The sequence below is a fragment of the Platalea leucorodia genome (genome assembly GCF_965183815.1).
Source record: "Platalea leucorodia genome assembly, chromosome: 15".
Classification (NCBI taxonomy): Eukaryota; Metazoa; Chordata; class Aves; order Pelecaniformes; family Threskiornithidae; genus Platalea; species Platalea leucorodia.
The window spans coordinates 4,721,068-4,748,593 of record NC_138837.1 but is presented as its reverse complement, the minus strand read 5'-3'; the positions used below and the strand labels follow the sequence as shown (position 1 = coordinate 4,748,593).

Below are 27,526 nucleotides of genomic sequence, written 5' to 3'. Positions count from 1 at the left end.
TGGTTAAGCACCAAGGGGCCGCACGGCACCACCGTGTGTTCCTCGTTTCAAACCCAGGGGCTGGCGCAGGATGGCAGCGCTCCCTGGGCATCAACGCGCTCCCATTGCCACGGCCAAAACCTGGGACTTGCCAGGACAAGGTCATCATTCAGGTCTGGGGAGGATCGACCCTCCCCGCCTCCCACACAGCCATCGCACACCGAGCACCACGAACAAAATCAAAGCAGGCACTGAACATTTTGCACCCCAGTGTTGATTTTTTAAAGGGCCTCAGGTGCCAATTACCGCTGAAGGCAATGGATGTTGGTGCTTAAGCTCCCTCTGAACTTCGGAGCCACAAGGAAGCATTTTGCCAAAGCAGGACCTGAAGCTCTGGCTGTGACCAGGGCAAGATGGGATGGAGGGATAAACCTGTGCCTGCAGAGATGGGAAGAACCTGCCTGGAAACCCCCTGGGTAAAGCCAATGATTTCATGGTGCAGAAGAACCCTGCAGTGGGCAGAGCATCCACGGCGTGAGCCTGGGCATCGGCCCTGGGCCCCTGCCCCTGCCCTCCACGGCCCCACGAGCGCTCCCACCCCAGCACTGGGTCCCACGGCGCAGCCAGGACAAGGTGACACCCATCAGAGCAGGGACAGATGCAGCAAGGGACCGGAGAGACGGCAGGTTTGGAGGCTATAGCAGTATTAACAGCAGAGTTAGTTTAAAAAATTCATTTCCAGGCAGCATGAAACTACATTGTGGGGAAAGGGTTTCCAGCAAAGTCAAAAATTGAAACCACTTCATTTGCAGTCAAGCAAAACACTGTTTTCAGGCCAATTAACCCATGGAAAAGAATTGTTGCTGTAGTGGTACTGCTTCATTTAGAAAACAGAGCAACAAAATCTTTGTACTTTTTTGAATCTCTTCCTCCTCTTCCCCTCTAATTTGACCCAAATTTGCTTGATGAGTTCACTGCAGACGTTTGCCCAGCTCTCCCAGCAGATCCCGGAGCCAGCTGGGGCACCCAGGAGCCGGGAATTCAGCCAGCGGCTCCTAATGGCATCTTCCCTCTCCCCATCCCGGCATCCGCAGCACCCACTCGCCGCCCCCGCGCTGTCGCGCTCTCAGTAAAAGCCCTTCACTCGCTTGTTGTCCGGGTCGAACGGGGACTTGGTGTGTGCTCGGGCAGGGTAGGTCACTCCCATCCGCTCCAGCTGGTAGCTGCCGCTCTTCACGAAATCCAGCGAGACCTGCAAGGCAGAGCCATGGCAAAACCCCCAGTAGGGGCTGCGAGGCCCCGCTGGGGCACCAGCCCCTGCCAGCAGCCCAGCTCCATCGCTGGGCAGGCTCCCACACCACCCCGCAGATCTGCTTTCCACAGGAAAGCCAGCTCTGCCATCCCAGGAGGATGCACGGAGAGGAGGAAAATAGATTTTTTTTAAAGCACTCTGCTAAAAAAAATAAAAAGAATGCAGTATTTCATTTTTTTGGAGGTTGTTGGGTTTTTTCCCTGTGGATTTTTTCAACGGCACCCAGTGCAAGCTGCTGTGGGAGCTCATCGGTAGAGGGTCCAGAGCAACCAGGCTGGGTGGGGGGATGGCACACCCGAACGGGGTCAGCCCTGGCTGCAGGAGGGGACCACGGTGGCAGCCAGGACGTCACCGCTTGGCGTGATGAGCGTGAGCCGCGGGGCTCACCCAGTGCCAGGCAGTGCCAGTGGCTGAGACACCCCGGCGCAGGGAAGGGCTGGGGGCTCTCGAGGCCGGTGTGTTTTTATCACCTGGAAATTGTCAGTGATACAGTGACAAACAGAATTTTTGTTTCTCTCCTGTCCGCCTCACCCGCTGTACCTCTTCTGCTCCTCTGACTCTCTAGCCCCGATGCTGCAGAGACATCCCCGTCCTGGATCCCCCTTCCCAGAGCCGGGAAGCATCACACCCGGTCACTGAAGGGCCATATCCACGGGAAGGAAACTAAAGGGCTACATGCAACACGGCAAGGCCCTGAGCAGCCGTGCTGGGCACCCCACGGCCAAGGACCTGCTAAGAGGGGGGCTCTCTGTGCCCTCCTCCAAGTGCTTGGGGTTGGTGTGGGGTCTGGGTCCAGCACCAAGCCCCTGACGGGAAGGTATGGGGCAGGGTGCCAGTGCAGGCCCCCCGAGCCACCTCCCCTCCCTGCACCGCAAAGCTCCCTCCTCCTTCCACAATTACTGCCCAAACCAAGCAGGAGTTATCCCAGGGAGCGGGGAGATGAGGGCTGCACATTAACATCTGCTTATCAAGCGCTGCGTCCTGGCTGCAGCCAGCCGGAGCGGCCATGCAAAGGAGCTGGCAGGGCTGGGGACCCCACGGCGCGACCACCCGTACGTGGTGCTTCTCCCCACCATTGCCATTTCGGCCCCTGCAAAGCCCAGCAGGCAGCTGCCTGCTGCTAGCCTCGCAGCATGCTGCCGCAGCAAAGCTTTCCCTGCAGCGGGTGTGCGAGCGGGGAGAGCGGCGCGATGGATGCACCCGGCGGGGATGCACTCAGCGCCATTCTGCCGCATTGGTGCCTTGTTGGAGGCAGGAGGGGACCGTCCCCCCGCCACCTCCATCCTGCTGCCTCCATCACGCTGCCTGGGGCAGGCAGGGGTAGCCGGGAGAGCGAGATTTAACAAGGAGGAGAGAGAGAGAGCGTGGGAAAGGGGGAAAAGAAAGGCGAGTCTAGTGGGGAACATTCAGCATGGGGAGAAAAGGTGGTCCCCAGGGGCTGAGAGGGCAACTGGAACACAAAACCACTTGACTTGGGAGTTTTGCACTGATGCAGGATTAGAAGTCAAGGCAAGCAAGAGGATGGAAGCACGAGCATATGCACTGCTCTTGCTTTGCGACAGGGAGGGTCCCTGGGGACGTCATCCACAGCCCTCTGTCCCCACACGGGTTCCCTGGCCTCTCCGTACAGTGCACTGCTTAATGAGGGCACCTGATTTACTATCCAGGAGTCTCCCAGGGTTAATTAAGAGCCTGCTGTGCTCCTATTGGCCATTGCTCCCTATAACATAAGTTAATTCACTGCTGCAATTAAATATTCATTTGCAAATAACATCTGAGGCAGCGCTTGAGCCAGAGAGCATTGCTGGGACCACGCAGAGCAACAGCCGGTGAGATCGACCTCGCCGCCGAGCTGTGGCATCCCTCACCCTCCAGCCTCCTGCGGGGAAGCACGAGGGGAGCTGCCCCGTCTCGCTCCCCAGATGACAGAGGATTTGCAACGGGTTTATGCATACGGCTTCAAAACCAAACAAGTGCTACGCTCCCCCCCCGGGAAGCCCCCGCTGCGGGGAAGGAGGCGCAGCCGTCCCCAGGGCTGGTGGCGGCAGGGGGTCTGTACTCACCGGGCCCCCCGCAGGGTCGCGGATGTAGCCGTAGGCGATGGTTTTATCGATGGCAAATCCAAAGTCTGCCCGACGGATGTGGCCGACCACCTCGCCATCCCGCCAGACCGCCTCCAGGCCAAACATCGGCACCTTCCTGCAAGGCGAAGGCAGAGCTGCTGTGAGCAAAGCCCCACGTTGGGAACCCATGGGGGAGAGGGGCTCGGGGGGACCAGACCCCGGCTCTGCCCCGGGCCAGCCCACGTGCTGGGGCTCCCGCTACCCGCAGGTTCATTGTCCTCCCCGCGCTGATCCCAGGTGCTGGCAAAACCCCTCTAGCCCAATTTGCAAAACCTCCCGCTGTTCTGGGTGAAACAAGATAAACCCACTCCCTGTCACACCATTTCCAGCTCCCATTAAACATCCAGCAGGGAATTTGCAGCAGGATTTAAATTAGAGATGGAATTAGAGCATGGAAAACAGCCGAGCCGGCCTGCAACTGAGCTCCATGTGCGTGCCCGGGTGCAGGGGTGGATGGGGATGGCTGAAGGTCCTCGTCCCAGGGCGGTGGTGCTCGCCCTGCAGTGGTACTCACTCCTCGGTGGTGAAGCAGACGAGGCGGCGGAAGATGCCCTTGGCTTTTTGAGCCTCCACAGCCTCCCGGCCCAGGAAGGGCATGCCAGACTTGAGCTTGCAGGTGAAGGCTAAGCCTGCTTCTAACGGGGTATCGTCAGGGCGCAGGTCTGCGTGCCAGTGCCTGTACCCTGCAGAGAGCAAGCATGGGTCGCCCAGCCTCTCCCTGCCACTGCAGCAAGCCCAGGGCGAGCAGCATCAGGAGACTAAGACATCACCCCTGCCTCTTGGGCACCCCTGTTGCCCTTGATTCACTTGGCTCTGGACAAAGCATCCTCGAGAGAAGCCCGTATTGTGAAAGTCTCAGCAAGAAGTGCTGAGGCTGGTAGCATCAATGCCAGTAGCTGCCAGACCTCCAGTCACAGTAACCCACCCTCGAAGCTGGGAAAAACTCATTTGCCCTGGTCCCCTGGCCGGAGGCAAAGCAATGAGTGCTGCTGCAAGCAGTGCAGGAAAGCATGGAAAGCAAGAAACCTTTCTCGATGCTGAGGCTGTCGATGGCTCTGTAGCCAGCGTTGGTAATGCCGTGCCGGGCACCCGCCTCCATCACGGCCTGATAAACCTTCACGCAGTCCGCCTTGGGCACGTGCAGCTCCCAGCCCATCTCGCCGACAAACGACAGCCTCATGGCACGGACCTGTGAAATGCAAGAAGTCAAACGCCCCTGCGGACAGAGCCAGGCTGTGCGGCGTGGGAGAGGCTACGGAGCCGCATGGTGCCATGGTGCGGGGAAAGCCGGCTTGCCCAGGAACCTACCAAACGCCCTGCTTTGATGGAAGGCATTTCTTTGCTCTCCCTAGTGCACAAAGCCAGGGTCAAACTGAATTCCTTGTCTCTGGACAGCCTAAGCTTGGCATCTCAAACCCAGCTATCGTCAGCGCCCAGGAGGGATGGCTGGCGGGCAGAGGGGCTGCGTTCAGCATCCTCCGGCCACCAATGCCAGGGCCGTCGCACCAGCCCAGCTGGGGTTAGACGTGATGCTCCAGCTCCAGCCGGGCTTTTGTCTCCTTCTGCTGATCCATCAACGCCAGAAGAAAGCCCACAGGCACCCCCAGTCCTGAGTGTCCCCAAATCAGCGCACCAGATGGGGAAGCCAGTCCCCAGCAGGCCTGCCCTGCTTTGGGGCACTTGATGGCTGCTGACCCCGGGGACGTCCCCCACTTGGGATGGTGCTCCCACAGCAGAGGCACCCAAAGGACCCCATGCTCCCGGGCAGGGGCTGAGCCCAGTGTCCCGACCCGCACCCCGCTCACCCCAGGGGGATGCTCACGTTTCCCCCAACGGAGGTTGTGCCCCAAAGCGTTACTCCCTGCTGCCAAATTAGCTCCACGCCGAATGCATGAAGCTGCAAAGAGGAAGGAGCAGATCAGCACAGGGGACTTGGTGCTTCTCCGGGGAAGCCTCATCCTCGGAGACATCCCCGCCTGCCTGCACTCCCGGGGACACAGACCTCCCGGCCGTGCTGGGACTGCCCTGCCCACGTCCCCCTCACTTCTCACCCCGGCAGGCTTGCCTGCATCCTCCTGTTATCCCTACTGAAACAGCCTGCATTCCCAAAGCTTTTCAGGCCAGCTGGGGCCAGCCCAGCTCGGGCACCTTCCCTGTAGATATCCCTTGAGTCTGAGCTGCATTTCCCTCTGCTTCATCCCTTTGGATTTCTCCGCTTCCTCCCCCACAAAAACCACTCTGGTTCATCCCTTCGGTTGCACATCAACCGCAAATGCACACCTCGCTTTGGGAGAGAGATTAACTCAAGAGTTTCATGCCAGATTGTGATCTGCAGGCTTAATAAAGCAGTTTTCAGCTAGGAAGAGACTTCCAGGCTGGTTCTGTTGGCCAGGCACGCTCAGCAGCTTTGGGACTGTCTTGCCCGTGCTGACTCTGGATGTTGTTTGGACAGAAATTGCCTCTTGCCATTTGCTGAGCTCTTACTACAACCAGGAGCTGGCCTCAGCTGTGCTCTCTAATCCTGGGTATGAACAACAACAGACAACAGCAGCCGCTGCCCAAAACAGGCAGCGACAGGCACAACAAGTACCAAAGGGGCGCCCAGGCTCTCCGCTGCGAGGATGGCCAGCGGGCGATGGCTGAGAACCCAAATCCATCCTTGCTTCCCCCAGCACCCCTGTGCTCTACCGGCACTGCAAAAATAATGTCATAAAGCAGAGTTTAAGGCCTCTTTTAAGACACCTTAACCTTTACAGTAGAAGTGGAGAGGAGGAAGGAACGCCATAGGTATTGGGAATTTATTTTGAGCCTCCTGACAAGAAGCCGTGCCAGGGAGCGATCCTTCCTTCGGTCCCCGCCACAGCCCCGCAGCGAAGCACAAAGGCTGGCAATCACTTTTCAAGGTGCACAGACACAAGGGGGGTGAGAAGATTTTTCATTCCATACAAAAGTGTCATCTAATTAGGGAACAGCCAGAGATCAAGCCGCTGCAGCCAGCTACCATCTTCAACGCGGCAGGAGATGCTCTGGGGATTGACAGGCAACTTCCCGGCTCATTAACCCTGCCTGGGACTCAGCAGTCAGTGCCACAGCTAAAGGCACTTTACTTTCAGGAGCAAGTTACTCCCAGGAGAAACTTTCCCTCCAACCACTGCTGCTCCCGGGTGGCGAGCATCCCGGCAAGAGCGGTGAAGGCAGAGCAGTGCACCATAGAAAACAGGTATCCTCAGGAAAACTGGGGTGCCGGTCCTTAACTTTGCACAGGCAGGGGCTGGGGGTTGCACCCAGGCGTGCGTACCCCAGGCAGGGGTGCGCATCCCACCACGGAGGCCAAGGGGGACATCAAGGGCTGGGCTCAGCCGCTCCTGCCGGCTTTCTGCTGAATTCCCCTCAGACCAGGTTTTTCTGTTAGATTTCAACAGGAGTTATGAAATAGCATCAGTTCCTGGGTCTTTTAGCAGCAATTCAAAAGCATTTTAAGTATTCTAGAAAATGAAAACCTAAACTTCACCCCCTATCCAGCAGTGAAATTCAAAGGGGCACCTTTCTCTGCTGTTCAATACAATGAGAGACGCTATATATAAACTCACAAACCAATTGGTAATTTCCAGAGTCATTAACTCTGCTGGAGCTCTCCTTTCACTCCAGCTGATTTTGTTCAACTACTGAGTTAATGCATGAAAATCTCAGTGATAACTTTTTAAAGATGTTGGGTTCAGTTTAATCCCCCTGGAAGGCGATAATATCAGCAGAGGCTTCAGCCCGCTGTCCTCAGAAACCCTCCCACTCTAATTTCGGCGTGGGATGGCGTCCCCAGCGCTCATTGTGTGGCGGGGGCCTGGTGAAGACCTCCCGACAGGTGGCCCTGGCAGCAGGCAGCGAGCCCCCCCCAGCCCAGAGCCCTTGGGCAGGAAAGCTTTTTTCCTACAGTCAGGGCATTTACACCCAAAAGAAGCCACAAAATTTCTACCGGCTATTTCTTCCACCCAGGACCAGATTATTTTTTGTAAACTTGAAAGGAAATGCAAATAAACTAATCACGCTCTAGAAGATGGAACATTTATACACCTTTCCCAGGGGATGAGTAGATTATTATGAGATGTTATCAGCTTGCCACAGGCATGACGGGGGAGGGTTATAATTCACCAGTGGAGACTAAAATGCAACGTGCTGGACGATCTGCAACAACGGATTGGCCTTCGGGTCCCCCATGCCACTGTGGCCCCCAGGGGACACTGGACACACTGTGGGTTTTCGGTACCCAGAGCACAGGGAGCACCGATGGTGACAGTTTGGAGGATTAATCTGAGTCAGGCAAAATCTGTGGCTTAGTTAAACCACCCTAAACCCTGGCTAGGCTCTCGCTCACAAATCAAGAAGCCTTAATTTGATTTAGCAGCAATCCCTTCAGCAGCCAGCTGCATTCGAATTAAAGCCACTTTAATTCTGAATGAAAAGTGTCCGCATGCGGCTTAACCTAATTTCACTAATATCCATCCTGCCTCCAGCGCCCTGTTTTCCTGCTGCCTTTTGCAAGATTTACTGCTGCACCCCCTTCGTCTCCCACCTGCCTGAGAGCCAGAGCAAAGGCTCGGCACGGTCCCTCCTCCGGCTCCTCCGGGCGGGAAAGGGATGCCCTGGGACCACTGCCTGCCCAGATTTCCCATGGGAAGGCTGAGGTACAAACTCGACCCCTTTCTTCCAAAGGGGTGGTTTTGCATTGGAACATAAAAAGGAATATTTCATGCGAGGTAAACATAAATAGAAAACCAAGGCAGAGCTCCTTGGGCAAACCTTGCAAAAGTTTTTTTCCCCAATACCAAAATTTGCCAGTCTCATGTTTCCCCAGAACGTTTTGCTTTTGACAAAATGACACTTCATGGTCACCAACTCTGCTATTTAGGGTGTTTCAAGCAGGCTAAATCACAGCTTCACACATGACAAAACTCCCCAAAGAACTGCCATCGCCCCCTTTTCCTGGGGATAACTGCAGACCATGCGATCTTCACCGGGTGCGGCGGGGGAGAGATTTAAGGTGTTTTTCTCGCTGCCCCGCACCAGGCGAGACGGAGGAGTCCAACCAAGCAGACAGCGCTGCAAAACCTCACAGCAAACCCCAGGGACGGATCCACCTCTTTGCAACACAGCGAACGACACCAAACCGCTTTAGGCTGAGCCTTCCTCCCTCGACACCTCCGAGTGATGCTACACAATGTGTGAAACCCATCGCTGCGGGTGCCGGCAGAGACGCCGGGCTGCCAGCCTGGGCAAGGTGCATCTCCCGTGGCTTGCTGAGGACTGTGGCACTCAGGACGGCATGCACGTGCCTGCCCTGTGCTCTGCGGGCAGCGCTGCAGGCAGGCAGCGCAGGCAAGGCGAGCTCACCTCCGTCTACAAAACACCGCGCCGGCACTGCCTCCCCAGGCGATGGGCTGGGGGGCAGGAGCCGGCCAGCACCCCCCACCCGTGACTCCCTACCAGGCACCCAAGCCGGGCAGAGGTGCTGGTTCCCACCATCACCCCAAAGGGCTTCTCGTCCCCTCGCTCTGACAGCGAGGGGCTCAGCCCGAGGCGTTAGCGCGGAGCATTACCATTTCTGCGCTTTTCTTGCATAACCGCTGACGTGAACCCCGAAGCCTGGGCAAATGCAGGATGATCTGCGCTTGTACAGAAAGCTTAAGGTTGTCAGACTTCTCCTGTGATCAAAAACACCGGCTCCGCAGGCTGCCCAGCCCTTACCGCCAGTACTTGACATGCTTTACATTAAATCATCCCTACTTTTTTTATGAGTAGGGGGGAAAGGAGGGGATCTAGAGTGTCAAATAAATCTCTTCATCACCAGTGCTCGCCCCTAATCTGTGGGAGGTGTCACTTGTTCCTCCGACAGCGCTGCAAAGCCGTAAGTCACCATGTCCCTTCCCCAAGCTCAGCCCAGGCTACAACACTGCCAGGCAGGCTGGGAGAGCAGGCTGGCACCTGGCAAGCAAACGGGGAGGAAAGCACCCCAGTTTTTGGCCTTTTCCAACCAAACACCCCAACGAAACCTCCCAGCTGCCCGCTGCAGCAATGTGGAGGCAGACGGGTTGCCTAGCAGAGGATGCTCGGCTGCGCAGGCTGGCGGGCGGTCACCCCAGCGAACAGACATCCCTGGGGAGCTGGAGGGCCGGCCCCGTCCTACCGTGCATCCTGCGGCCACGGCCAGTTTGTGGGTGGAGAAGGGGAAGGCCTCGTTGCTGAGGTCGGTGTCGAGCACTTCTTGGAGGACGACACGGCTGTGGGGAAACAGCAAAGCGGCCTCAGTGAAAGGACGTAGCTCGCCAGCCTGCTCTAAGGGTTATTGCGAAAACTTGCTTTCTCGTCTTGTTGGCAAGGCAGACTTCTCCCTCCAAAGGGGAGCTGACGTGCGTGATATGCCATGCTGTGAGAGCCTCGAAAGAAATGCCCGTTCCCCAGCAAATGGAGTGTCGCTCCAGCCAGCCCATCGCCTGTTGCCATGGGGCTCACACTTAACCCTGCCCGACACAGGGACCCGGCCTGCGTCTGAGGCATCCCTGCCTCCAGCCCTGCATCTCTCTCTCCGTCACTGCATCCCTCCCTCCATCCCTCCATGGCCAGGGTGCAAGGAGGGGGCCACGACGCTCTCCCCACACTCACCTCAGGGGGCCCTGGATGCTCATCATGCCCAGCTCCTCCGAGCAGTCGAGGAGTTCGCACTGGAGCTTCATGTCCTGCAGCACAGTGGTGATGTGCGACCAGTTGTGCTGAGCCACGGCCCCGCCGATAGCCAGGTAGTAGCCGTCCCCTGGAAGACACCCCCGCGGCAGCCTTTCAGGCTCAAGAGCATCGGGCTGGGGGCGATGCCCCGCTCAGCTCAGGGCTGGTTTTGCTCTCCAGAGGCTGAGCTGCAGCCCTGACCCTCTCCAGCTTGCACAGCCTGGGGGGGACTACCAAGAAATGGGGGGGTTAAATAGTGCTGGGGCAAGGGAGGGCTCTGCTAACATCCACGCTGCCTTTCGTGGGGCTCAGCACAGTGAAAACCAAATGACCATTAAAACCTGAAAGAAGAAAAGGTAAAAAAAGCTGTTCGAGCCCTGGAGGTGTCTGTGCCTGCGTGAGCACCACGGGAAGAGAAAAAAACTCTTTGTCCCTTGAGACCAACAGCAAAAGCATCTGCTCTTTTGTCCCAGCACAGAGCGGATGCCAAAGTGCGGAGGGAGCCGGGAACCACAGGTGGGAGCAGGGAGGGCTGCAGCGACGGGGCCATAACCAGTGCAGGGGCTGCACTGTATACAAGGAGGAGTTTCATCTCGTCAGTAATCCTGGGTAGAAAAATCCCCAGGGATGGGGTTTGAGAGCTGATTAATGTGTAATCAATCTTCCCTCTGTCTTTCCTGCCGCTACAAAATTGCTCTCTGATAATCTGTCATAACGATAATAAGTGCAGCCACCTACAGTAATTGGAAAAATAGACTTTGCTGCGATTAAACTCCTCCATCGGCCGACACACCCTGCAGCTCTGCCATCCGCTTCCTGCCACCCTTCTGTCCCAGACGAGAGGGATACAGGATTCACCCACGGAAGAGCTGACTGGCACCCGACTGGCACCCGACTACACCGGGGCAAAGGGTGGGATCGCCCCCGCAACGCCCACCGCCCCAGGCCGGCGCTGGGGGCTGCACCCGCTGCAGGGCTGCTCCCTTCCAAGCAGCACCTCTGAGGGTGACACTGCTTGGGGACGGGGCTCCGCTGGCACTGGGCATCCCAGTGCAAACCTCCCTTCTGGTGGCAGCCCTGGCAGAGCCCGGTGCCACCGGGTACGGCGCGTGGCAGCACCACCGGAGCCGAGCTCAGCACCCTCCTTGGCTGCTGCTGCCTAATGCCATTTCTGCCCTCTGGGCTGACTGCTCTGCTCCATTTCAATTCCTCTTTATTGCAGCTGATAAGGACTTGGGGCGAGGTCAGAGCCGCCAGCTGGGGCTGGACAAACCCAATAACACCGATGAGCAGTGCAGGCCCCCGGGGACAAGGGGGATAATTGGGTTACAGGGACCAAGGGGTGGAGGTGGAAAAAGCCAGGTGGCTGCCATTAGGTAAATGCAATCACCCCTGCGCCTGCGGCCCCCCGAGCGTGGCGGGGATGGAGGACATGCTGGCGGGCCTCGGACCAAACCTGCCACCACCATGGCTTCCCGGGACTGGAAAGGTCTTTGTGTGCATTGATGCAGCTGAAAAAGGCAGCAGGAGAGGCTGGGAGCTGAACTGCAGGAGAGTAAACCCAGCTGGCGATCCCCCCCCAGCCCCACGGCGGCTGCAGAAACACGTCTGACTCCAGCATCCCCGTGCTCAGGGCTTTTACCTTCGAAGGCAGGGGCCAGGGGGGAGGCCGGGTCCCCGGGGCTGATCCGGCTGACGGTCAGGTCGCTCTCCACACCGCCTCGCTTGTTCAGCATGCAGGTGTACACGGTCGAGCCTGAGGGAATGAGACGGGCACCGCTGCCCATCAGCCAGCCCCGGCACGGAGCCACGGCCCCAGCAGAGGGAGATGGGTACCAGGAAAATTTGTCCTCATCATTACATCAGCTGCCACTGCCTGGGTATGCCCTGACCGACCCTGGATGTCCCAGCACCAGGAGGGGGAGAGGAGCACTGCTTTTCCCCCTTGAGATCTGCGTGAGGAGCAGAAGCTGCATCCTTGGAAATGCCATAAGCTGTCTCCCAGACCTGGAGAAGGGGGCAACTTCTCCCTGTGCAAACCACGGCTGGCGAGGGTTGTGCTTGATTTGCTCCATTACCCATCACATCTCCAGCTGTGAGCCACAGCTGGAACCAGCGGGCCAGACCCCCCCTCCCTCACCCCCCAGCTCAGAGCCCATTTGTCCCTGTGTAAATGAGAGCAGAATCCAGCCTCCGGTGAGGACAGGGAAAGCAATCGCTCACACGCTTCCCATACCCTCTGCAAGAGCAGCATTTAAAAGAAAAGCCAGTTTGGGTCCCCCCCGGTTTGTTCTGGTGTAAGATGTGATTCCCAGGGCATCCTTCCAGGGCAGCGCTCAGCAGAGGCAGCGCGCAGCCGAAATAAGGGGGCTGAGCCGGTACCTGGCGCTTTGCTCACGTCGGCAGTAAACAGCCAGTTCGCCGCTTTTGTTGCTTCAGGACCAACCAGGTAGAATTTCCCAAAATAAGACATGTCGAAGAGAGCCAGGGCATTTCTGCACGTTAAGCATTCATTCTTGATCTACAATTAAAGCAAACACACCGCTGAAGTGGAGCCATATTCTCGCTCCGCAAAGGGAGACACACATTAAAACCATTTATGTAATGGGAAACAATACCAGGACACGGCTGGTGCCTTTAAAGGCTGTACAGCTTCAAAACACTCCTGAAAAATCAGGTGTTAAAGGAAGCAAGCCTGACAGGCCATCCTGTGTGCTCAATCCCATTCCTTACTTCACTAACACAGTGACAGTTATCAATAATAATAGTTAAATTTTATCAAATTGGGTTTTTCCCCTAAGCTAGTCTCAACTGTTTCATTTAGGAAAGCAGCAGTAAAATTCCCGCGGCCTCTCCGCCGAGGTTTCTGAGCACGGGCCACACGTTTCTCTCAATCTTTTTGGAATATTTTCCCCAGTTTTGGGCAAAGCTCGCTGCTTCCCCTCCCTCTGAGCCTCACCAACTCCACCCAAAGTGGCTGCGTGGCACGGGGCTCTGCTGCCTCTAACCCTCCCGGCTCCAGATGTGCCCAGTGGTTTTGGGCGGGGGGGGGCTTCCCTCCCCCACTCACAATGTCGTGGTGGGGGGGGAAGTCAAAGGTGTACTCGTCCCCCAGCAGCTGGTTGTAGGTGTAGTCCCTGTGGCGCTCCTGGCCGTACGCGCCGTAGTAGTCGTAATCCAGAACCTGGGGGGAGAAGCGGGAGGATAGGGGCAGTGAGGAAGATAATGTGAGGCCAAAGCCAAGGGGCTGCTCCCGAACACATTCACCCCATGCCAGGAGAGGTGTGGGTCCATGCAGAACCTGGCTGTGGTGATGGGTCCCCACCCTGGCATCCCTGCCCACGGTGATGGGTCCCCACCCTGGTATCGCCATCTGCAGTGATGGGTCCCCACCCTGGCATCCCTGTCCATGGTGATGGGTCCCCACCCTGGCATCCCTGCCCACGGTGATGGGTCCCCACCCTGGTATCCCCACCTGCAGTGATGGGTCCCCACCCTGGCATCCCTGTCCGTGGTGATGGGTCCCCACCCTGGTATCCCCACCTGCAGTGATGGGTCCCCACCCTGGCATCCCTGTCCGGGGTGATGGGTCCCCACCCTGGTATCCCCACCTGCAGTGATGGGTCCCCACCCCGGCATCCCTGCTCGCTGCTCTCTTCAATGTACAGAAGTGAGATCAGTGCCTGTCGTTTGGGGGCGTTGCAGGCAGACGCTGCCTGTTGCAGAGGGACAGGCAGACAGACACGCACGGCATGCACACACGGATCTCCCTCTTACCGCTGTTATAGCGAATTAAAGCCCAACAGCTTTTATGGACCCATTTTGGGGCCATGCACCTGCTCGCCGCATATCGCACACCCTGCAGACGCAGGACACGTCCTGCATGCACCGGGCATGGCGAGTACCCTCCGGGCTGGCTGCCCCCCGGAACGCGTGCCATGCTTACCGGGGCTGCTCCCCTGGGGCTGAACCAGCCCGGCCTCTCCCAGCCATGCCGCTCCTGGAAAACACAGCCCTGTCGCAGCAGCTCCTACACAAGCGAAGAAATGGGAACAAATGGTTAAAAAAAAGCCTTTTCACTGCTTTTTGAGCAGCGCCCAGGCTGCTCTCCAGTGCACGCTCAAGACCCGACTTGTGACCCCTCGGCTTTGGCTATCAGCAGCCAAAATCAGCTCTGCAGTTTGTCTTTTAAAACAGCGGCAAAACCCAGCTGCCTGCAAATTGCCTGATATTTTTGTCTCTTCCCAAGAAAGGTATTTGCCTCAACGGCAGCCGACGGGCGGGAGTCCGGCAGCCCAGCTGCGCACCCCACCAAATCTTGCACTACGGTGCATGAATTACTGACCGAGAGATGCTAAATCCAGAGAGCAAGATTCCCCCCCATGTTTACAAGAGTAATTATATAATAACATTTAAGATTTATATGGCAACCTTCTCATTCCTCCTCTGTGCTCTCAGGAAAATCTCTCTGCACGCAATTAATTAGAGATCCATTAAGATATTGTGTTTGGTGCCTCTGTTCAGAAAAGAATAGATTTTGTTGAACATTTCAGAAATGATTCAGTGCCTATTTATAAAACACAGCACATGTTCTGGAGCTGCATGTATAAATACCAGGCTGTCAGTCAAATGGGCATCGCTTATTAGACATGTTATTAAAAAATAAATTGCATCCTCGGTGACAGAAAACAACTGAGCTGTCAACCAAACACCGGGGGACAGTGGGGAGGGATGTCTGTTTTACTGCTTGAGCCTCTGCTCTCCATCGGAAGAGGAATAGTGTGATATGAATTAGCGATGAGCAGAAATGGGCTCGAGAAATGTGGCTGCTCCTTGCTGGGGCTGGGACTGGGGCTGGCAGTGACGGGGTGGGAGGAGGCACCGGCCCCAGGTCACCCCGAGCATCTCGGGAGCGGTGGGTGTTTTGGGGGGCCTCTGAGTCGCAGCAGCTGCAACGCTGCTGGTGCAGCAAACTGCTGGAAACCGGGTTTTTTTCTCAAGTGCTGCATCTTGAAAGCGTTCACCTATGGAGATTTGTGCAAGGAAGCAGCTGGCGAAGGCGGGAGCAGGGAGGAGCCCTGGCTGGCAGCTACAGGGAGCAAAACCAGTGGGGACTTAGGGGGTGCCAGCAAAACCACCTCCACGGAGGCACAGCTGCTCCCCACTCTTCCTGCACCCCTCCCTGTGCCCCAGCCTTGCTCCACATTGTGAGATGCTGTTTTGGGGAGGAAAAGCTGCTGCTGAGCTGCAAGCGAGGCATGGCGAGCGGGGGGCAGATCACTGTGGGCATCTGGCACCCCACAGCCCTCGCAACTGCCCCTGAGCCGGGCTGGCGGTGAATGAAATGAGCCTCTGAGCCCTTCTCTCCACTTTTCCCTTGCCCAGCGACCATCACCGGGCTCTTAAGCCATATCTGCTAAGTTAAATCTTAGGGGAATGCTTGGCATTGCTACCATTAAACTGTCCGTGGCCCCAGCACCCTTGCAGCATGCACCCGGTGAGCTTTAGGATTCGACAGGGATCTTCTCAGGATGGATGGATGGGAGTAAGGATGCAGCACGCTCCTTTGGGGAGCAATATGACTGTGGCCACTCCTTGCCACCTCTTTTTTGCTCCAAGGGTGCTGTGAGGGTCTCCCACCACTCGGAGGGCAGCCCAGGTCAGGGTGCACGTCCTCACCTCGTGCAGGGGATCCTTCCTCGCGTTGCGCCCCGCCAGCGGCTCATCGTGGGGGAAGACAACGGAGTAGTTCTTGGCGTAGGACTCGTGGCTCCGCTCCCGGATCCAGCGGTTGTTGTCAGTGAGGGAGTGGTGAAACCTCCTGGAAGGCAGGGAGAGGGAAGCCGTCCGGATGAACCCACCGGCTCACAGGGTGTCTCCTCACCCAGGCACAACCCTCTTGGCCAGACCCAGATGTGGATGCAGCTGCTGTGGCGTAAAATTGCTATTCCTGCACCCCTTTCGTGGGTCAGAGAGCAAAGGAACCAAGTGGGGCTTGGTGCTGGCCATGCCGCAGCGCTGCCCACCAGAGCTGGGCACTCGCCGCAGCCCCCACCAAGCTCCCCAGCCCTGCTCCAGGCACATCTACCCCAGAGCAACTGGGAGCAGAATACAGACCTGCTGGGGGGAAAAAAAAATAGCAAAAGAGGAAACTTGAGGTTAATTCTGCTCCTCTTCAGCGTGGGGCCGGTCTCAGAGCACCCCTCGTGCACAGCCCGGGTTTAAACACAGCCCTGACGAAGGAAACAGCCCTGGACATTCCTTACATTTTTCATCCAATTCTCCCTAGGCTGAAAGATAAATAAAACCCCAAGCATTTTAAATTTGTTTGACATATTTTCATCTTTCGAACAGAAAAACTCCTTGAAGGAATGTGCCAGCTCAGCACATGCTCAGGTTATTATTACCAGAGACCTGTAACTCACGGAGAGCAGCCCCGGGTGCCGGTGGCACCTTTCCCGTCCTCCCGCTTCGGCGGGCAGGGGAGCGCGGCTCTCCAAATTACCACCGGCTCCACTCCAGCCCAAAGCCCCCACGTCTGGAGAATGGGAGACAGGCAGCAGGCAAAAGGTAAGACAAAACATCATCTATAGGGCCTTTTAAAACAATATTTTCAGCTTCTCTCCCTGCTGCCTGGGTGCAGAGGAGAGGAAGGGCACCGGGGCCTTGCCGAGCAAGCAATACTCCCAAAAAGCAGCCATGGGCTCGCTGTGAGGGCAGCTGCCTCTTCTGCCGGCAGGGACAGGCAGCAGGTGACACATGGCATGTCACCGGCACCCCCGGCTGCGCCGTCCGCCCCGGCCCCTTCACCGACGTGCTGAATTTTTGACAGCGGCAAGAGGAGCAACAGCTGCCAGATGAAATATTTACAAGTGAGTGTTTTGAGAGGATAAATATTTAAATGTGCAGAAAAGGGAGTTATTTAAAGAGGAGCTTAGTAATCGTCACGAAAAGAAAAAAAAATGGGACCGACACCAGCTTGATGACGGGGCAGACGGGATATGGAGGATGCTCGGGTAATCCAGATACAAGGGCTGGAAAGCCCCCGGCCACTGCCTGAGCGGGGCTGGGGTCCCCCGGCGCGGGTCAGCCCCAGGATGGCTGCGGTTGTGCCAACCCGCCCGTCTGACGGTGCAGCGGTCCCTGCCCAGCCCGGGGATTTCTCCTTCCCCGGCTTGGCCCATCGCCGGCCCGGCTGCGGGGCTGGTGGAGGAATGCTGCTGGAGGCATCGCCCGCTGACCTCTGCAGGCACCAGCACCGACTCCCCTCTCCTCCCAGCCCGAGTCAATGGGGTGTTTAGCAGCTTTGCCACTGAAGCAACATGATTTTAAAAGCTTTGTCCCTGACAGGGTGGTTGTTTGTCGCTAGCAGCCCTATAAGAAAGCCCAAACCCAATCAAGTATAATCAAGCAAGTCAAAAGCAATTACAGAGCCAACATCTGCACAGTCAAAACTCCCGGCCCATGTCGTGCTGCAGGGGGGAGAAGCTAATCTTTCTCCTGTTGAAATCATCACCCCGATTATTAACTTAGAGGATTAGGCACAGCACTAATTGAACAACAACAAAACGCAAACGTAATTACCCTGTCCTTTCCCATCACTGCAATCTCCTCCTGTCTGATGGAAGCTGTTTGCGTAGAAGCGGGATGAGGCAAATGAGAGAAACTCCACGTGTAAATTCATGAAAGCCGTCGAGCACAATTGATTCCAGCTCCTCGGAGGGACACAGGCTGCGGCACAGACGCTGCCCGACACCCGCCCCCGATGCCAGCCCTGCCTTGAAACCTGTCCCCAAGGACTACCCATGGATGAAGGGTATCAGCAAAGGAGCCCGCAGCCCGCGGGGACCTGGGACAGCCGGGGTGACTTGCCTGATGTCGTAGCCGTACATGTCCTTCTCTGGCCGCCCGTGGATGATCCAGTGAGCCAGCTCCCTTCCGCAGCCGCCTCCCAGCATCATCCCTGGGGGAAGAGGCAAGGACCCAGGTGAGGCCAGGAGGCCAAGCACCGCTGTGGATGCGGGGCTCTGCCCGGGATACGATGCCCACATTGGGATGCCCGAGGTGTGATCCCTTCCGCTCTCGCTTACCGGCGCTGTTGAAGCCACAGCCCAGGAAGAAGCCTCGGACTTCTGGGGCTTCCCCCATGAGTGGCTTGTGGTCGGCCGTGAACGACTCTGCAAGACAGAGAGGGACGTGTGCCAGCAAAGCCAGGGCAGGCGTTTTGGGGACGCATCGTGCACTTTAGGAGCAGGGTTCCTACAGCTTCCCATGCTGGCCTCGTCCTGCTCCCAGAGAGCCAGAGTTGGACCAACACCGAGCACTTCCCAGCACCTCAGCTCGAGCATCCCCCACCCGTGTCTCTCCAACAGCCCCAGGCAGCACAGGCCACAGGCAAGGCTCCCCTGGTACCGGGATGCCCAGCATCACACAGGGGTCTCGTGCAGGCTCCTGAAGCAAATATACATACACATATATATGCATATACTTGCTTCAGAGGCTTGCATGAGTATACTCATATGCAGGCACACACGCATATATATGCACATTGCACTGCCGGTGGCAGAGGCAGGTGCTGGTGGCACAAGGCAGCTCCTTTGCAGCCCTGCACATTGCACAGCCCGACCCTGCACCGCTGAGACCCCAGGCTTGGATTAACTCTGCCCTCCGTGCCCCCGGGGAGTCGACAGCGCTCGCTGCACGCCAGCACTGCAGGGGGAGGACCTCGGTGCTAAGGTTTAGATTGAAAATTTGTGAAGCAGAACGAATCCCCAGTCAGAAGGCGCACGAGGCACTGCGGCGGCTGGTGCAGCCTCTTTCTTTCTCCCGCTCCCCCAGTCAAGGGAGCTGCATGGACCCATTCATTGCCTTTTCAATATCTGGGCAATATTTCATTTTTATGACTATTTTTCACCTTCATCGATTTCTGCTGGGAAATTTCATGAATTTAAGCTACTTTATTAGCTGAGGGATTGCTGCTGATGTCGCCCAAGGCTCCTCTGCTAATGATGTCTCATGCTGCCAGCTCCTGCTCCCCACAGCACTGTCAACCACGGCCCCTGTGCAAATCCCCACGAGGGAGGATGGAGCAAGACACCCTGACAGAGGTGTGCAATCCTCCTCCCTGTTTTATGGTGGTTCATCCATCCACGTGAAAGGAAAGAGAGAAGACAGGATTCAGTCTGGTCCTTCCCCTGCCCAGCAATGCCCAGCTTGTTTCCCCAAGATCTCTGTGCTCAGGAGAAGGCAAGAGGAGAGTCAGAAGATTATTTCATGCCAATAACCCCATAGCGATATGCCAGGCTACAAATTCACTGAGTTAACGGTGCAACCCCCAAAGCACCTCGCCTTCACCCGTGCTGCACGCCAGCCCTGCTGCCTTTGCACTGGGACGGATGCTGAGTGCTCACATGGGACCTTGGCCCGCTTGGCTGCAGGGTTGGATCATCAGCCGGAGCAGAAACAGCTTAAACCACCCCAATTCAGTCTGCTTTCGTCCCCTGCACGGTAGCTGTTCTGGTGGTGAAATATTTACCGTGCAGCAGAGAGGACAAGTGTTTGCTATTTGCTTCAGCCCAGCGTGACTCAGCTGTCACAAGCAACCCAGCTGCTGGTTTAAATCAAGAAGTAGAAAAGGAGGAGCGCTGACCCTTTGGAAATTACATTACTGTACTACAAATACTAGACATTTATCTATAAGAAGTCAGCTCCCCACCGGAGGCCAGCAGCTCTGCTTACACCGCGGTTTTATCAAACCTGCTGTACCCAGGGCCAAGGCCCCCGCCTTGCACATGCCATGTTTTATCTGCTGCGGGGCAGGAGATGTGCCCTACTTTCCCCTTCTACAGCAGCACCGCTCCCTCCCCGAGGGCCTCGAGGGTTTCCCTTTAAGTGCTTCAGCAAAAAGGGATTTTTTTTAAAATATTTTTTTTGAGCATGTGGTGGATTCCCAGGCCAAACCAAGTGTGCAGGGCTCGGGTTCGAGCGCTGGCATCACCTCGCTGCCACTGCAGGCAATGCTATGGCCTCTAACTCCACACCAGACAGCCTGAGATGTAAATCTGGGTAAATCTAATGTCATCAGCCCAGAAACAAGTAGTAAAAATAATAATATAAGATAACACTTGGTAAAACAATGGCCATAGCTTGAAAAAAATCTGCCCCTTCATTCCCCAGTCCAGTGGCCACAACATCAGCCGTAAATCTGCGCTAGCCACCCCCCAGCCTGGACCAAGGCAATGAGCTCCCCGGTGTTTCTCCACCTAGGCTAAGCCTGGGATGCCACCCCTCGGAAGATGACACCACTGCAGCCAGACCACAGGCGCTTTCTCTGCCTTCAGAGAGTTTCTCTTCCCAGGTTATGAAGTTTCCCCTTGTCTTCAGCAAGATCCTTGGAGGAACGCAGCCACCCCGATGCCAGCGCTGCCGCGTTACCTGGCCCGCAGACGGTGGATTTAATGCCTGTTTTCTCCAGCACCGGTACTCTGTTGATGGCACCTTCGATGTGTTGCATGAAAACATCCCAGTCCAGATCAAAGAGGCCAAAAGCAAATTTTTCAGATACCTGAAGGTGGGAAACAGGAATTGGGACACAAAATAGAGTACAGCTGAGGGCGTAAGAACTTCTCAGCTCTGGCAGCCTCGGAGACCACAGAAAATCGAGGCTGCTTTGCAGACTCTGGTTTCTTTGAGTCTTCATGAACAGCCCAGCCAAGCCAAAAGCCTGGGGCAGAGCCCGAATTAGGACACCTGGACCGGGATAAAGGGATGATGCAGCAGGGCAGGCACCGCACGGTGGCCTCTAAATCCCCCCAGCCCAGTCTTTTCATCTCATTCCTGTTGTCTCTGCACCTCATATCTACGCCGCAGACAGACCCAAAGGGAAGATGCTGTCCTGTGCTTTCCCCACCGGCCGCAGGGAGGTTGGTACCCGCAGGAGCGGGGGGCTGAGGCACTCACGCCTGCACCCACCCCTCCAAGGGGGTTCCCTGGAAATCTGCCTCGTTCCCCTGGAAAACCTCCTGGCGCCACTCACCTGCTCCCAGAAGATGGGGTTTGACTCATATCCACCCACGGAAAGGGCATCGCCTTGGAGACGGAGATATACCGAGGCGTCGTGATCGCGAACGTTTGGCATGTTCTGAAAAACGAGGAGGGAGAGCGGAGGGGTGAGGGGGGCCGAGAGCCGCGGGAGGACCCTGACATCGCCCCAGTGAGGCTGAGTGGGATGAGCTGGGGGTCTGGGGCACAGGGTTGGCACCTGCAGCAGTGACCCACCCAGGCTGGGAGCAGCAGTGGCTCCATGGATGTTCCCACAGCCCCGAAATCTGGGTGCCCACGTTTCCCCAAGGGGCAGCTCTAGCAAACCTGGCCAAACGACGGGCAAAGCGGCTTATGCAGGCAGCGATGCTGCGGGCAGCGTGCCCATTCACCAGGCCTGAGCCCAGGCACCCAAGCTGGAAGCTGAGTCTTGCACAAATCCTGCCTAATCAGCAGCTGGCAACCTCCAGCGCTGCAGGTAGGAGCCATGCTGCAGGTGCATTTGCACAGGCGCCAGGGCAGCAGCGCCTCGGCTCTCCGGCTGCTCCTCCACGGCACGGGCAGCACCGCGGATGCTTGGGGGAGCGGGAGCAGCCGCTGCGGTTGATCCCAGCTTGGAAAGCATCACTCCTCTGCCACCCACCTCCACAGGAGGATGCAACAGCACAACACGCGGGCAGCAGTGCGCAAAGAATGAGGGATTTGTTCTCGTGAATAATGGATAGAGAAACATTTAGAGAACATGGAAGCATTGGTGTAGGGCCTACTGCAACTCATGTTGACAAATGGAATTAAGTGGATTGAACAGGAGGCACTGGGGTCTGCAAGCTGCAGCCTCTTCTCTGAAAAGTCTCTTTCTCACCGTGTTTGTACGACACAGTGGGATTACTGGGATATAAATGTAATCATTGATACCAGCAATTTTTAAAATGAGGCACCTCGGACTGAAAAGTCAGACACAGACTATGTCAGTGGGATGGAAAGTAAATAGCGTGCCGTCCTCAAAGCCCTGGTGCCTGAGCGACTGAAGTCTCCTTTGACTCCTGAACAATTCTCTGCAGCCTGACGGCAGGAATAGATTTCTTAGGAGAGTTTAGAAACACTTGGAGAGCTACACCTCTGCCTGCCGGCAACTGGGCCTTGTTCAGAAAGTGTTTGGCATCGTTATGAACACTGCTATCAGACACCAAACACATCAGAGACCCTGTAACAATTCTACTGAGGCCAAAAAAAAAAAAAAAAAAAAGAATAAAATTATCCTGCTAGTTATAACATTGTTAAATATTAAATACGACTCTATTAAGGGTAGTCTGATAGTCCTGCTAGGAGGAGAAGCTCCTGCGTGTGCACTTCCCCGGCTGCCTGCAGAGCCTGGCCCCCAGCGCAGGCTCACGCTGAAAGCAGGAATGGGGAGGGGGGGTCCCGCAAGTCTGGGGGAGCCGGGGGGGTCTGTCCAGGGCGGCAGGAGCCCGCGCTGCCCTCCAGAGCAGAGGAGCCGATCCGCAGCCGCGCAGGACTGACCTGAATGCCCTCGATGCGCTCGGTCACCACGTAGGCGTGATGCATTCCCACCAGCGGCACGTGGACGCCGGCCAGCCGGCCCAGGGCTCGCGCCCACACGCCTGCGGAGAGAGCAGCCCTGCGCTGAGCACCTCTCCGTCCTCTGGAGACCTGCGGTGGTCTGGGGGTGACAGCCAGATGGGGGGGACAAGGACTGATCCAGCCCCTCCGGCTCACGGGATGCAAAGCCACCCCCTGCCCTGTGGCCGCAGCCCCGGTCCCCCACCTTCCCTGCCGTGCTTTGCGCCCCGTACCTGCGCAGTTCACCACGCAGGGAGTCTGGATGGTCCCGTGGGCCGTCTCCACTGCATGCACCCTCTTCACCCCAAAATCATCAGCTCTGACCTGGATGCCGGTGACCGGGCAGTTCTCTATGATCTGGTGGCAGAGGAAGGGCAGCAGAGTCACGGCAGGGTCGCAAGCGCACAACCCAGCTCGCCTGACATCTAGCCCCCAAATCTGGGAAAGGTGAATCCAAGCAGCGGTCTGGCAATGGCCGTCTCCCTTTCCCAACAGCTATTACTGTTACTGCTGATAACAACATACCCCTCCTCAGCTGCAGGCTTAAACCACTGCTCTGTGCTTCCCGCAGCTGCAGACAATATTTTTTATTTACACGCACATGAGCAAAGCAATGCACCAAGGATGGGCTGGTAGTCCCCACCTTGAGGAATGGATTGTGTTACCTGACCCTAAAACCTCTGCTCTCCCGAGGAACCTGCCTTGGGTGCTGCCTTCTCTTGCTCCTAAAGGTCTTTTTTTCATCCTGTATTTTCCCTGGATCTCATGGTTCCTGCCAGCTCTGTTGCTGTGACCCAAACAGCCATCAAAGTGGAACCCTTCTTGGGCAAAGACCTGATGCTGCAGGAGCAGCTCTGCTCCAGTGGGAAAGGAGGAGATGGGGAAGGCAGAGGATGAAATCTCCCAGAGTCAACAGGCATTAATGAGTAATTACTAATTAGGAACTACCGTAGCGCCTCTGGCAGTCGCTGCTCTGGCAAGAGTCGAGCAGGTACCAGCTGGATCCATGGTGCCGTCCTTGGGGACGTACAGCGTGCCGTACAGGTCGTCGATGTTCATCAGCGGGTACAGGTCCTTGGTCTGCGATGGGGTCAGGACGTAGGACTCCACGCCGTACACCTTCCCCAGCTGCCAACCGGACAAGAAAACCGGGAGCTCAAGCAGGCAACAAAAGCTTTGCTCTTCACTTGCTGCTGGAGGAGAAGGGGAGCCCCAGGACACGTTTCTCTCCCAGATGAGGCAACTGCCGCAGCAAGGCAAGCCCTAAATCTAGCATGGGGTGGGATGGTCTGCACAGGTTTCAGGGAATATGGTCCCGTATTCGCATGCAAGCTGCCTGTGCAGCTGGAAAAATGATGCTACCGCTCCTGTGCAACTGGGAGAACGATGCAACCGCTACCTGAACTGGCAAAAATCCACGGCTGGATTTAATTTTGCCTACTTTGCCAGCATTTTGCCTGATTTCAGCAGGCTTAGGGAAGGCAGGAGGCTGCCCTGGAAGCCCACCCCAGGCCACTCGCAGCTCTCCGGGTGGGAAGGCAGGGAGGGACGGGCCGTTCGCAGCCCCGGGGGCTCCGCAGCCCTGGGACCCCCAGCCCTGCTCCCGTGGGCAGGAGATAAAGACCACCTCCTGCCTCCCAGCCGGCCGGGGGACCCGCCGAGGGGCTTCTCCCTACCGACATGAGCCTCTTGTACTCATCGAGGCGCTGCTTGTTGGAGGCGATGAAGAGCCCTCCGTTCTCCACCCAGCCCGTGTGCAGCCCCGTCTCCTCCGGCAGCTCCCGGCTGACCACGTCCCGCGTGTGCGCCAGCAGCTCCACTTCCACGTCGCTGGGACGCAGCTGCCACAGCAGACCTGGGGACACGGAGCCCACGGGTGGGACAGGACAGGCGGCTCCGCCACCCCCCCTCCCCGTTGCAGGGTGCAGAGGGGGCCCCGCCGTCCCACGCGTGGCGTGGGTCGCCCTGCCCGGGGCTCTTGCTCCATCTCGTGGCGACGTGGGAGCGCTACAAAGGCTGGATTTCTGTTTCCCTCGGGCATTAAATGAATGGGAAAAATGGGGGGAAAAGGGAAAATCTGGAGCAGACTACCCCCCCAAAAGCTTACTGAATTCACCTCTTCCAGCTCCCCCCTCCCTGCCAAAGAACATTGGCTTAAAGAAGAAAAAAAAAAAAAAAGGCATGGAAATAAACTGTTTCGTTTTCCTGTGGTCATGTAAAACTTTTTAAAAAAAGAAAATCTGGGAGATGGTTTCTTAACAAAAAGTTATGCCAAAAAGAAAAACAGAAACCCTGCAATTCTCCCCATTTAAAGCCAAAGCTCTCCGGCACATCCGGAGCCAGCCCGCGCAACGGAGCCGCTCCAAGGGCAACGGCGCATCCCAATCCACGGGCATCCCCGCGCCCGCCGCCCCCGGGAGCACCCACGCTGTGCCCGCCGCCTCACCGGCCGTGTGCCAAGTGGTGCCCGAGGTCAGGCGGTCCCTCTCCAGCAGCACGACGCTGGTGACCCCCTGCTTGGCCAAGTGGTAGGTGGTCTGGCAGCCCAGGCTGCCCCCCCCGACCACCACCACCTCGGCCGAGGGTGGCGGAGGTCGGCTGGGCTCCTTGCTCCCAGAGCCTTCCTCCTTCAGCGTCTTCTGGTACGGGACGCTCTTCTTCGCCGTGGGGCCCGTCGCGCTGCTGAAGGGCCGGGGGCTTCTCCAGGGGGCTGGCAGGCGGCGGGGGGCGGCCGCCCGCAGGGCGCAGCTCACGTAGGACATCTCCACCTGCAAATCCCCAAAACACCTCGCTGGCGTGGGCAGGGGACCCCAGGCCAGCTCGGGGCCTCACCACGGTTCTGGCGGTGGCGGCATCTCCGGGTGCTGTGCAAGGGGCTGAGCAGCTCGCGGCGGCTGGAGTGAGCCCCGGGGCACGTCCCTGCGTGGGCTGCTGGGACCCCCTTCCAGCAGGGAAACGGGACCCTGCTGCACGCGTGTGCGCTCCCAAACACCCTGCGGAGGGGCCCCGCTTAAAAAGGGGCTTGGAAACACACAAGGCATGGCAACGGCTGTGCTCGCTCATGCCTGCAGAAACCACTCTCTCTTTTTTTTTCCCTGTATTCAGGAGCCTGTTTGGCCACGATGAAGGTGCAAGGTTTGCTCCCTGTCAAGAGAGGGCAGTGCAATGGCTGCTGGTGTGGGACGGGGACAGATCCTGCCTGCAGACACCCCAGCCCCTGCCTGCAGACACCCCAGCCCCTTGCCTGCAGACACCCCAGCCCCTGCGCCCAGGGCTCCTGGCCGGGGAAATGGCTCAGGGCTTTGCTCTGGGCGCATGGTTTTGGGGGCACAAGAGGGGGTGCAGCGGGGTCTCACAGGCCAGTGCCACCCCCTCCCATGTGAGCCATGGGCTGTGGCGGGGGGCTGCCCTGGAGCTCACCCCACCGAGACCCCCAGCTCGCTGCCACGCGGCCTCCAAACCCCCCGCAGTCCCCGCGCACCCCAGCAAAGCAGCAAACTCCCGCTCGGGAAATCCCGCGACGCCCGCAGGAGTTTCTCGGACAGCCCACGGCAGGTTCCCACCGCCCACAGCCACGACTTGCCGGGCTCCACTCACCAGTGAGGCTCGCTCCGGGCTGGCTTTCCCTACCGCGATGGCCGTGGGGCCCCTGCCTTCCTCCGATGCTCTCCTCCTCCTCCTCCTCTTCCGTGCACGGCCGTCCCTTTGGCCCCTGCTGCAAAAAACATTAACCAGCGCCGGAGGCGAGCAGAGCCAGCCCAGGCAGCCAGGGATGAGCTCTTACCCCTTCCCGTGGCTCTGCTACTTCCCGACGAAGAAGACAAATCAGGCAGAATGGAGAAATTCGAAATAGGGAGGAAATGCTGCTTTTCTCCCCGGCTCGGTGCCCAGCAGAGAACAAACAGCCCAGCTGGGGCCAGCGGGGACTCGCAGCCTCCTGGGCTCGTTCGGCACTGGCTGGAGCCGTCAGCTGGATGCCAGAAAGCAAACACGGCAAGGAAAGGCACCATCTGACCCTCCTGCCGGAGTTCCCAGCAGTTACATTTTAAGAGCAGAATTAAAATAAATTTACACGTTTCCTAAGCCAGACCTACGAGCTCAAAGTGAAGGTGGGAACACCAAAAAATCTAATTTAGAGGGGGTAGGAAAAGAAACGTTTAGATCTCCCAGCCTGAAGGTTTATTGTTCCTCCTGCCCAGGACTCACCCCCAAAATTAGGGCCTGTTTGGGCAGGATACGCAGGCAACGCAAGTTCTTTAAAGGCAGCTCTGAAGGGCCTGATTCAGCTATCTCGGAGAAGCAGAGGTCGGGGTGGAGCCAGGGTTTGGCTGCCGGTCGGCGGGGTCGGGGTCCGAGCAGCATCGTGGTCCCTGCAGCGTCCCCCGGGCAGCACCGCCCGCCCACGGCCCCATGGAGCCCTGAGCAGCCCGGGGACGATGTTTCGGGGGGCTTTTAGCATTCAACAGCGCCGTGACCCTGGGAAGTGCCCCCGCTGCTCCCCACCACCCCATGCCTCTGCTCTTGCATGCTGAATGCACCGTGGTACCCAGTCTGCATCCAAATTCCCCCAGTTTGGGAAGGGTTTGAATAGGAGAGGTTCACTTGTTCCAGCATCAGCCCGTGTCTCAGGCAGCATTTCTCTCCTCCCAAAGTTAAAACCGGTTTCTAAGTTTTAAAGAGAGAGCCCCAGTTCCTCCAGACTTCTCCACAGACTAATTGCTCAAAATAACCACAGAGATGCAAACAAGTCTAAACTCCTGTTTGCAGTGGGGTGTTT

The 27,526-nt window shown here is 57.4% G+C and overlaps 1 protein-coding gene across 1 annotated transcript; it reads right to left on the bottom strand.

Moving 5' to 3' along the window:
• Positions 1–991: 991 nt before the first annotated feature.
• On the bottom strand, positions 992–25,511 carry SARDH (sarcosine dehydrogenase; the record flags this gene model as incomplete). Its single annotated transcript, XM_082327212.1, has 20 exons — positions 992–1,231; positions 3,355–3,490; positions 3,929–4,097; positions 4,441–4,603; positions 9,593–9,686; positions 10,069–10,216; positions 11,771–11,884; positions 12,511–12,649; positions 13,199–13,312; positions 14,075–14,158; positions 15,808–15,949; positions 18,001–18,091; positions 18,219–18,305; positions 20,563–20,692; positions 21,164–21,268; positions 22,690–22,790; positions 22,983–23,106; positions 23,698–23,877; positions 24,426–24,604; positions 25,196–25,511. The coding sequence occupies 20 exons, from the start codon at positions 25,509–25,511 to the stop codon at positions 1,106–1,108; spliced, it is 2,742 nt and encodes a 913-aa protein (XP_082183338.1). The 3' UTR covers positions 992–1,105.
• Positions 25,512–27,526: the final 2,015 nt, after the last annotated feature.